General features: G+C 33.7%; 1 protein-coding gene across 1 annotated transcript in view; it reads left to right on the forward strand.

The window, feature by feature from the left end:
- The first annotated feature begins 2,480 nt into the window (after positions 1 to 2,480).
- The window catches only part of LOC106473667, a 21,720-nt gene continuing 11,539 nt past the window's right edge, over positions 2,481 to 12,661 (forward strand). Inside the window, exon 1 of the mRNA XM_013934349.2 lies at positions 2,481 to 2,696. Coding sequence (XP_013789803.1) covers positions 2,627 to 2,696 — 70 coding nt within the window. The 5' untranslated portion in view covers positions 2,481 to 2,626. The remainder of the gene's footprint in view (positions 2,697 to 12,661) is intronic.

Below are 12,661 nucleotides of genomic sequence, written 5' to 3' on the forward strand. Positions count from 1 at the left end.
CAAAAGCAAAATAAAATTCACCAAGTAGTCTTTCAGCTAAGCCTTACGTTACGTTTATGTATTAAATTAAACTACAATTAGGCCTGCTATTACTAACACTATAGAGTCAATGTTTGAAAAGTTTTACACGATGAATAAATTTTAATGAATAAATATTATTTTGGTATTGTAACACGTATATTATCTACTTGGTAGTAATAAACGTTTATTTTTCTTTATGTTTTAAGGCCAAGTACCTTTTATCCTTTGTACAGTCGAAAGAGTTGAAAATTTGTCGGAATGTCCGCACTATGTTTGTACTTCCTGACCTAAAATACAGTGAAAAAGGCTCAAGAGTGCTATTTAAGTCTCTTTCAGAGTGTACACGTACTTTGTTCACGATAACATTTCATTTTTCGGTGTAGTTTTTACTAAAAATGTGGTGATTAAAAAAATTACTTTGAGACTGATGAAATAAGTGAAGAGTAGGTGTATTTTGAAGGTACAGACAAACTATTACTTACTTATTGTTAAACGGAAAGTTACAGAATTGCTATTTGTGTTGTGCCCACCACGAGTATCGAATCCTGGTTTTTAGCGGAGTGAGTCCTCAGACCTGCAGCTGAGATAACGCGTTTTAGCGGAGTGTGTATTTTCTTGTAAATTTATTCATGTTTTGTTGCTGCTGCTGTAGTTGTTTCAAATGGAATATTAATTTTCCCTTAAAGTTATGTTTGTTTTTAAGTCCAATATCTCATTTATATTTGTTTATTGTTAAGCACAAGACTGATTTATCTGTTCTTGTGGACACCATGGGTATCGAAACCCGGTTTATAGCGTCACAAGCCTTCAGGCTTAACTCTGAACCACTCTCATTTGCGTATATTATTCTTTCTTAATTCCCGAACCACACTAGGTAGTGGCCCGGCAGGGTCAGGTGATTAGGACACTCGACTCGCAATCTGAGGTCGCGGGATGGAATTCCCGTCCCACCAAACATGCTGGCCCTTTCAGCCGTGGGGATGTTATAATGTGACGGTCAAACCCACTGTTCGTTGGTAAAAGAGTAGCCTAAGAGTTGGCGGTGGGTGGTGATGACTAGTTGCCTTCCCTCTAGTCTTTCACTGCTAAACTAGGGACGGCTAGCGCAGTAGCCCTCGTGTAGCTTCGCGCGAAATTCAAAACAAACAAACACTAGATCGTAATTCAAACGTTTCATGTTGTTTGGGTGTATTTTGTCTATCGTTGTCTTTACAATAAAATGTTGGTAACATCTTTCTTATAAAACTTAAGTTTTGTATTCCGGATCATCTTTAAATCTAAAGATACGTTTCAACTATAGATATCTATAGCTTGTTTAAATACCTCTTTAAAAATAATGTTTATGCCCCCATACTCTCTGTGCAATATACTCACACACGCATTCACTCCCACCCCGTAGATAAATATATAACTGCTTACTAATGTTTCTTGACTGTATACCCGAAGTTTGTGATGAGCCCGTAATGTTTGCAAACATCAGAAGAGCGCGTACAAAACGATTTAGATAACTGCGGTGGTAAGCACATATGAAAGCTTAACAACCTACACCTTTTAGATACTTTCATACCTAGCCTGTTCGTGTTTCATCAGCTGTAATGTCAATTTAAGAAACTTGTTACTACAGAAAACGAGGAAGCAAGAGGAGAAAATAAAGTTTCCTTGAACTTATTCGAAACATAAATAGATGTTGTTAAATTAGCTCACGATACGCAAACAAGCACCAGGAATTTCCATAAATAGTACATTCTTAATGCTACCATATATATATATTAATAACAAGTTCTGAGTGAAGGTGAAGATTGTATAATATCTCAACCATGCTATACCTGTTATATCCAGTGCCGACGAGGCCTTTCGTTTAACACTAGGGTTCTTTAGCTCGGCTGGGATACAATAGACGCTTTTTATATAGGCAGATGATCATGTCAGCATTAAACGCAATTCTTCTAAATATAACGTGAACTAGTATTTCGTTTAGTAAAAACAGGTTAAACAAAGTTTTCACTGATTCAAGTTTGTACTTAAAGGAAGTGAGTTATTTTTCAAGTTTTAATTTTTTTTTTACAAATTAGTACAAACGAAAGGTATCAAGCTTACTAGTGCTTTCATATATCTTTCTTTATATATACAATTCTTACCTTAATCTTAACCGTTAAAAGGTGTAAATACAAAGCAAGAAAAATAGAAAGATATACAAGTTGAAGAATGCAACACTCGTGTGAGTTCTTTCAAATAAGAAAAGAAAAAAAAAAGACATAAAACATGGCTGTAATTTGACACCAGGGGATCAATGATATGTTTCTTTTCCACCATTATGTATAGACGGCGCTGAACAATTCAAACTCTAGAAATCCAAAAGCTATCTTAGTGGTGGTCGACAGAGAAACTCTCCCGCGTTCTCCGCTTCCTCTAGCTCAACGCACACGTGACATCTAATGTACGGACCACCACCACTACTACTTTAACGTCAAGAGAATGGATTATGTATATTTTGTTCAAATGTCTCTAGACACGTTTTTTCTATCGATAGAACATCTTGGTTGTGAAAGACTGAGGATGTAATCTGGTCACGTGAAGCCTCCACCTTCTGATATCTTTCAAAGTCATGCCAAAAATTCAAGCAATGTTTGTAGGTAGCTTGACATTAATCCTCCTAGGACTGCCAGCTTTTTCAGGTGAGAATTAACTCGTTTAATTAAATTTGAACAGACGATACTCCAGGTAGTTTCTAATTAATTTAATTTGTTAATTTTCTTTTAATAATACTAGCTTATTATATATATTTCGGGACATTTCATCGGCTGCTCCGTTTTGAAATTAGAGAGACACGACCTATTTTGTTTGATATTTTTCTCTGTATTTTGTAAAAGTTGGGTTTTAAAATTCATTGTTAACGTATTGCAGGTAGAAAACTAATTTAATCAACAAAGTTTAAAAACATCATTTCATTAAATATAAAAGAGGAAATATAATGTAACTGGAGACTTGTTTTCCACAGTTTCTCTATAGCCATAAAGAATCATATTCATACTTGTACATTTTTTTTTATAACTGTACCCTATATGAACTGTAAAAATTAATATCTTGAAATCTGTTAACCACGTAATAACATAGCGAAGATACCATGCTGTCCTCAACTCCGATTTACATAAAGGTCACAACTCGTAGTTTCACACAATGAATGCTGAATGGAAACGTAATGAAGTTCAAAACTCGAAATGGCTGCATCGTAAAAGATATATGTATAATTTGTTTCAAACTTGTTATATTAATATGGTTTTCCCGTCGCCATTTCTATGCTGAAAACGTTTTACACTTGTTTTAGTTTGATATATATTTTTTTACCTCAAATATTTACTGCTGACCGATTAGAAGTGTGTACATAATAACATACAATGAGCAGAGTTTATACTACAAAATATTTTTCAAAGCGAAACGATATTAATGATGCTCTATATATTCTAGGTGTTCGTTTAGAACTTCTTAACTGATTCTCAGTCAGAATAACAATTGTTAACGTGTTTCCAGTTCACATAACTTATTAATACAATATTAGTTATCTTAAATTGCCAGGACAGTTAACTTAAATCTGTCATAACCGTATGGATCGTTAGACTAATCTACCTGCTAACAAGTATAACATTTTATCTTTACCAAGGAAAAAAAAAAAACGTATCAGTAAGGGAAATTATACTTTTAACTCAATAATTAGTTTTGTAGAATAATTATAATTATTACAATAATTAGTTTTGTAGAATAAAACGCGGGCACAAAAGTGACTATTGAGGTAAAACTTAATCTAGAACAAGTATATTAGTGAAAACGTAGAATATTGTCAAAATATACACAAGAAACTAATATATTTATCCATGATTGTGTTTATATATACATATATTAACCACAGTGGTTTATTCTCTTTTTCAACTTAATTCGTTGCTGTTGGACAAGACATTGAAATCTCTTCTTGGGTAAAGTATTCGCAAAATCTGAAATTTAGAAGAGACAGAATATCATTACAGTCGTATCACTGTTATACTTCTGTTCATTCAGTCATCATTAATTCAAGAACCATTGTATTCGTCTGAGATCTTATTAATTTGTTCATTAGACATCACATGAAGTTGTTCCTTACTTCTGTATCTCGCTACAAAACGAACTGTTACTTATTAAACTGACAGAAGAATACCTCTCTGAATACAAGGGTAATTATAGTTGACATACCTGCTCAACTTTCTTATTGTAATTTGATCGCAATATCTGATTCAAGATATTAATGTGTTTGAAGTATAGAAAGTGAATACGTTCTATTGAAATAATTTTGGAGCCTCACCACGTCGTTACAACCCATTTCATCACGTCTTGTAACCGTAAATTCTGATAATGGCCGTGCAGCGTAGTTTTCATTAAACGGTTGAATCGTGTAGAAAACATAGATGATTTAATCAGTATGCCTTCATATGTAATACCATGAATATCCGTTTTACTATTCAGCTGCTTCAGGTATACAATGGTTGATCGAGAGTTATAATGTGGAAGTCTCATCTTGGTGAACCCATATTCTGTTGCCCTTCCTTTCAGACGGAAATCACTCTGATTATGTTCCGTTCTGTTTTCTGGGTCACGCAGAATGGCTTTTGCCACTGAACTCTGTGTATTTTCCTTACCACGGCTGAGGTAAGACTTGTTGCAGATCTCTCGCTGGATGGTCCTGGTATCCCAAGTTGATCCGTATTCCTTTGTTTCACAGTGTCATTATGGATACGAAATATCCCGACTTGGAACTCTAAGTCTCCGACATAAACTGTATGATCTAAGTGTATGAATATTTTTGAGTTATATAACTTACAAAAAGCGATACATTTTCGTCGGTATATCCCATTAGCGATAAACGCCACACATTCTTTACATATTTATAATCTTTACAATATTTGCATATTCAAAATCGTTTTTAATACAACGTTCTAAACGCTGTAGGCCACATTTCACCATCCCAAAACGCATTTTGAAACAAGATATCTGGAGCAACAAATTATTGCCAAAGTACTCTAATCGCTATTAAAAACGGAAATGATATCTAGTAATTAGGGTATAAACAAATAATATAAAATGCCCTAAGTACCATCAGCCTTTGTATTTTCCTCTGATAAAGTGCTAACGTTCTATTCGTTTTTTTTTTAAGTGAATCACTATATTCTCCGTATCAGCTGTATACTAGTTCGAATAAAGCTCATTTGTTAAGTCATTTTATGTCAAATACACAATCGATAAGATGTGCAATGACTCAATACACACTATAAAGAATTTTGCGTTAGCTTTTATTTTTCTCAGTCGCGATAAGATTATAGGATTTTTAAATGGGTAGTGCCGCCTCGAAATATGTTGAGAATTCTGCGAACTAATGAAATCAATAGTAGTTAAAAACTTAATTTCTAACATGCTTTTTTTCCCATTAGAATTAGGACAATGTCGTGTGTATATAATTATTATTTTTTTACTTATATATAGTATATACACCGCATAATAAATTCTAAGAATTAAACACTTGGATAAAACAGAGTCAAATGAAAATAATAAACAATTCAGTTTTGTTTCTTCTAGTTCACTCGGCACCACCAGGCTTCTGATTTTCAATCGGTTAGATCTGGTACCAATTGCCCTCCAGTGGCACAGTGGTATGTCTGCGGGCTTACAACGCTAGAAACCTGTTTTCGATACTCGTGGTAGGCAGAGAACAGATAACCCATTGTGTAGCTTTGTGCTTAAAAACAAACAAACAAACTCGTACCAGTTTTGCAAAACATAGTTCATTTTATGACACTATCCTCAAAGTCCATCGTTATGGATACATTTAGTGCTCGAGTTGCACATTCGTCTGCCTTCAGATACACATTTGATTATCATTACGAAACTGGGTAAGCTTATCTTCACCACTATACAAATATTGCTACCAATCGTGGAAATGTTGATGGGCTTAAAAACAAGCACAGCGACGACGAATATTTTTGGAAGTGATATACAGTTCGTCATTTCTGAGGAGAGCAAGTTGCACAAAACAAGCACAGCGACGACGAATATTTTTGGAAGTGATATACAGTTCGTCATTTCTAAGGAGAGCAAGTTGCACAAAACAAGCACAGCGACGACGAATATTTTTGGAAGTGATATACAGTTCATCATTTGTAAGGAGAGCAAGTTGCACAAACAACACAGATAATGCATGTTAGTATATGACTGTAATGGATGTAGCTCGATGTATAGATGATTTACAGCATTGCCTTGCTTCTGTGTTGATGATAGAAATAGCTACTTAAAGAAAACTTTGTATGACTTTAAAGATGTATGAATTCCTAAAAATAGCACCAAATAATGTTTCACTTTTGTAGTTTTTTAATTCATAAAGATTCTTTACACTATTCAGTTTTTCAACTGAAGTTAGAAACCAGGAGTTATTAACCTCTCGTTTTTTTTTTGTTTTTGTAAATAGTAACAGAAACTTAATCAGATAACAAAACTTAAACCATGATTAGCTGAGACATGCAATTTTGAGCATTTTCAAGCCTTACATCGATGAGGTGAAACATAACTTAATAATAGCTCTATTATTAACATTAATATTAATAGCTCTATGTAACTCTATTCTACCTTGATAGATGTGGTAGAATCAAATTTTCAACTGCGTTAAACCAAGAGCAAAACATCTTTTTTTTGAAGTAACTTGTTTGATTGATGGATCTAAAACTTTCAGTGTTCGATATAAAAATGGTATCAACACAGTAACTAGATTGTATATCGTTCTATTTCTCACAAGGCTTCTGAGTTATGTAAATAATTTTGAAGCTTTGAGTGATACAATACAAACATAAATCTTCGGGGAAAAATATTGAAATATTGATCGATCAACGAGGAACTACATAATTCGCATACTGAGGAAATGTGTGCTATGTTAATATGAAACACCCAACATCTATTTGACAAGCATATTAATGGGTTATTGATACTGAATACTCAAAGTTAGCTGAAGTTTCGCTAATCCAATTTTTTAAACATCTCGAATTTCCATGCAAACTGATCAAAGAAACAATCATCTAGAGCTTTTAGATTTAGACTGCCAGTCCTATGAGCGTCATAAGACCTGATGTAATAATGGCATACCACTCGAACCTTCTGTTTCACTTTCTCGTGAAAACTCGCGAAAAATAAACTGATCAAAGAAACAATCATTCAGAGCTTTCAGATTTAGACTGCCAGTCCTATGAGCGTCATAAGACCTGATGTAATAATGGCTTACCACTCGAACCTTCTGTTCGTGAGTGTTCTTGTGAAAACACGGATACCTGCGAAAAATATACATTTAATGCAGTTTCGGATTCCTATTTCATGGACCAGCAGGCGTTATCATGATATAGGAAATTTATTTTAATTCTGTGAGACTAATTTAGGGTGAAATTTTATTCAATGTAATTGTGATATTATTTACGACATAATCTAGTTTTTGAGGATATAACACGTGACTTATTGGTGTTCTATAAAACAAGTGGAGTACCGTTTTCTTAACGGTGTTTTCGAGCGTAACCTAAATTTAATAGATTATTTTTACATTCCATCAAACCTAGTTTTGGAGAAAATAGAGAAAACAATTAAAATATAAATATATGCCAAATAATTAATTGGCACAAGCGGATGAGAATGATGACACATTCCTCCTGGACGGAATGCCAGTCTTTCACAGGTTAACTCCAAGCCGACAACTGGATGGACTGAAATAATAGGAGTTAAGTGTTTTGCTCACGGACGCAACAGCATATGATATTAGAATTGATTTGTAGGAATTTGGAATTACGTTTATTCCAGGATAAGTCAATAGCAAATTGTGATGGGGTTAATTTCAGGATTATCAGACACTGATATCCTTGCCATGATTGTCATTACCTTAGTTTATATGTGTTGGATTAACATTTTGATGCATAAAGATTTCTGTGTTTCTACATTTTACACATTTTATCTTAAGCAGGTTGTTAGGATCTTAAGATTACATTTCTAGTAGCTTTTATACTTTGTTTGACTGGAGGAGGGGGGGAGGGGCAGGCTAATAACCAGAATAGTCACCTTTTGGTGTTTGGACAAAAGAATCAATTTCACTAAGGGTTTTCATTTATACCAAACATTTATGACGTTTGACCATTTTTATGTTATTTTGATTTATCTTTTCTCGTTTAATGGTTACACGATGGCTAAGTGGTAGTCCCGAGGGCTTATAACGATAAATTTGGAGTTTAATCCCTTCGGGGATATCCGGCCTTTGTGCATTGATGCTAAAAAAACATGTATATTAAAAAAAAATCAATTCAAGAGAAATACAAAAGCCTAAAGCCTCGGTGCTTTTTAAAGGTGGACCGATCTTAAATATCCGCCCCCCCCAGTGTCACAGCGGTATGTCTGCGGACTTACAACGCTAGAATCCGGGTTTCGATACCCGTGGTGGGCAGAGCACAGATAGCCCATTGTGTAGCTTTGCGCTTAATTGCAAACAAACAAACAAACAAAATCGTAAATATCCGCCTTTCGAAAGCGCTCGGGTTATAGAGATATGTATTTGTCTTTAGTCTGAGCTTTGTCAATGTTCCGGAGCCATTTCAGAAATTAGTTTATAATTCATGAGAATATATATGTTTATAACTCCATGAGAATATGTGTTATGGGTGATGAAAATAGGCATATTAGTTTCTGTCACACAGAAAATTTTATTTTGTTCAAAACTCTTTTGATTGCGGCTTTTGTGAAAACGATGGAGAAACTGACGACTGTTTTTACAAAAGCCTCAATCACAACAGTTTTAGCTCGTCTTAATCGGTAATTCTTCCTCATGTGTTAAAATAAACAAATCATTCCCCCAATTATATTGTGCTTGTTTTGTATTAATTTACTCGTACGAGTTTGATATCTAGAACATTCTAGGCCTAATATTTATGTTCTTGATGAAGAATACCCAGAGTCCAATATTATATACACGATAAAAAACAATTATTTAAAAATATATCAACTTAATGGTTGTTATTAAAGCAATTAAATTTTATTCGAAAAACCAGTGAACATGTTACGACTCAACAATGACCGGACAGAAAATCAATATTATATTATAGCATTATTCAGCAGTGTGCAAAAGCTGCACAGAACCACGCTGTATATAAACCTATATGCATTACTACGTCCTTGAAGTATTGTTCTGAATTGTTGTGCATTGCTTCATTATTGTTATTTTAATCATTTTGTTGATTTTTTTAATACTGAGACCAAATTCATCACTGTATCTCGTTACGACTTACGTTTGAAACCTGCTGCCAAATTGAAGCAAAAGCTTGTCAAAGTTAAAGTGGGCCCGGCATGGCCAGGTAGGTGGTTAAGGCGCTCGACTCGTAATCTGAGGGTCGCGGGTTCGAATCCCCGTCACACCAAACATGCTCGCCTTTTCAGCCGTGGGGGCGTTATAACGTGACAGTCAATCCCACTATTCGTTGGTAAAAGAGTAGCCCAAGAGTTGGCGGTGGGTGGTGATGACTAGCTGCCTTCCCTCTAGTGTTACACTGCTAAATTAGGGACGGATAGCGCAGATAGCCCTCGTGTAGCTTTGCGCGAAATTCAAAAACAAACAAACAAAGTTAAAGCAGCACCACAAGTTGCTAAGTAGTGTATTTTGACAGTTTTCAATTGTTGGCTTCAATCCAATTGTCAAACGTGTTCAGGGTTTTTCTGTAATATCTAAGAGATTTCAGACTTGGGAAGTGCTGGTTATAATGGGGTTGATTAATCGACCATTTGTTTATTTTAGTTGATGGAAAATTTGTATTGCTGGCTTCAGTCCAATTGTCATATCTGACATAATAACTGTCTTTTGCAAAGTCCTGGATATTTGTCAAGTGCTGATTACACAAATATGGATTGGTCATTTCAGTTTTTTATAAATAATATTGTTATTTTAGGTTTTTTGTGTAGTTCTTTGGGAAATAACAAATGAAAAATGGTGTGTCAACCACTAGTACAGTCAGTGTTAGTGCTTTTTAAATTACGCAATAACACTGAGACCATATTTTGTTGCGTTAGTGTTAAATTGTTTAAGTTCTGATATTATTTTATTCTCTTTTATTGATCTTTGGTTAAATATGAGTGAAAATAACAATAACAACTGATACAATCCGAACCTCGCTTCTCCATATTTCTTTTATTATTAGAATTAGAATTTAGATTTGAAAATAAATAAATTCAAGTATTATAAATAATGATAAAAAAAAACATTTAAATGAAAAACAGTTTCATAAATTATATGAATTAAACTTGATATAATTTTATTTTAAATCAATAACTAAAGTAATATTTTAAAAATAGGCTAAAAATCTGTCAACGTAATTTTTAAGAATATAATAATTATACAAGCTACAAGTTTTAATTAGGCATATATGTATATGTGTGTATGTATATATACATATATATATTATTTTTTCTGGTGAGCTACGTTAATTATTATTATCGGCTTTGAACGACATCTCTTACGGATCCACATCTATTTATAGCTGTAATGAATATTCCTGATCAATGCACAGATGCTTAGAGCATGCGTGCAAACAGTTCACAACATGAAGTCGGCATTTCTTTAGATCATTGAGTAATATAATTGGTGCTATTTGGTTTTAAATTCAACGGAATTTGCGATAACACACATGTCGATTTCTTACTGTCTAATACCTTCCAAATAAATGAATCACAGGCGTAATTCATCGTAGGGTGCGTGACAAAGCGTGAATCTGACTGATATATGGTTGATGGTGACCTCGTTTTAATAACTATCAGTTTCAAACCGAAAGGACGTGGAATTACGTGCAGTCGTGTTTACATGATAAACAGTGTTTATCTCGCAAAATAGCGAGATTTCATTAATTTCGTGCAAACAAGTGGTAGTTAAGTATTTGAACGCAACTCCCGAAAGACGGGACGCAAATATTTGGGTAAGTGTGTTTTTGAAACGCATGAACAAAAAACCTACCGCAACCAAGATCTAATACATAGTAATTTATGTTTTTATTATTCGAGAGAAATGTTGACATCTGTATTTTCTGAATGAATTGAGACTGTGACTCGAGTATTGATAATGAACTTAACCAGGTATTGAACTGTTGCGTGTAGTCTTATTGATGAACTTCATCAGGTATTGAACTGTTTCGTGTAGTCTTATTGATGAACTTGACCAGGTATTGAACTGTTTCGTGTAGTCTTATTGATGAACTTGACCAGGTATTGAACTGTTTCGTGTAGTCTTATTGATGAACTTGACCAGGTATTGAACTGTTTCGTGTAGTCACTACACGCAACAGTTCAATACCTGATGAAGTTCATCAATAAGACTACACGCAACAGTTCAATACCTGATGAAGTTCATCAATATGACTACACGCAACAGTTCAATACCTGGTCAAGTTCATCAATAACATATTGATGAACTTGACCAGGTATTGAACTGTTGCTTGTAGTCTTATTGATGAACTGATATTTTTGCTTCACTTTTATACTTCATCTAAAAAGAAGATAACCAAATTATATCAGTTACCAGTATATTATTTTATGTACTTTGAAAACACATCATTTAGTCCGTAATGTGATGGAAATTCTTCCGATTATCGTGATCACAACGCCCTGAAGATTTTCATATAATTTTAGATTCGGGTATTTTAACCCCTGAAAACTATTAAACAAACTGATATCTGATACTATATGCAATATGAAATACATTTCTAAAGTTAATTAATGCCACGTTATACTAGCTTTGAAAACTAGGAAAGACTGATCCTTTATGGGTTCTATCATTTTAGCCACTTTTTACATATATAATAATATAAAAATGCCTTCCATGAAACAAGACATCACAATAGAATAACAATCTTCTTTTGGACATATACAAAAAACAAACAACAAAAACCATTTGTGTCGCTTCTTTATTTTACATAAAGTAAGATGTTTAAGAATGTGTTCCCTTAAAACACATATACGATGTATAGAAGGCTTATTAAAGAACATTATGTTTTTTTTCTATGCTAGAATAGAAGTAAAAAATGGAGTAAAATAATATCGTTATGGTATTTATCCAACTTGTTTCGCTGCCGCTTCGAAAAATAGTACAAATATTTCTTTGCTTTTAATTACTAGTATAAAAGGAAGTTAAGGCCAGTTTATCCAAGTGTATGATCTTGAATTGAAATGGCTCATTTACTAAATTTATCTTATATTTTATGCTAGACTCTGGGTTTTGATACCCGTGGTAGCAGAGCACAGATAGTCCATTGTGTAGCTTTATGCTTAACTTCAAACAAACCAAACTTATATTATACATTACGGTTTTGGTAAAGCTAACATTTGTTGTCATGCAGGTATGGATAATTTAATGAAATTTCCTATTTGTTTAACAACAACTCTTAACAATGCTCTTATGGATGATTACTCATTACAGAACACTAATTATATCAACCTCAAAGACTGATTGCGGTATAAACAGTAAATCAGGACACACACACACACACACACACATACACACATACACACATACATACATACATACATACATACATATATATATATATATATATATATATATATA

This window comes from Limulus polyphemus, unplaced genomic scaffold, assembly GCF_000517525.1.
Source record: "Limulus polyphemus unplaced genomic scaffold, Limulus_polyphemus-2.1.2 Scaffold132, whole genome shotgun sequence".
NCBI classification, from domain to species: domain Eukaryota; kingdom Metazoa; phylum Arthropoda; class Merostomata; order Xiphosura; family Limulidae; genus Limulus; species Limulus polyphemus.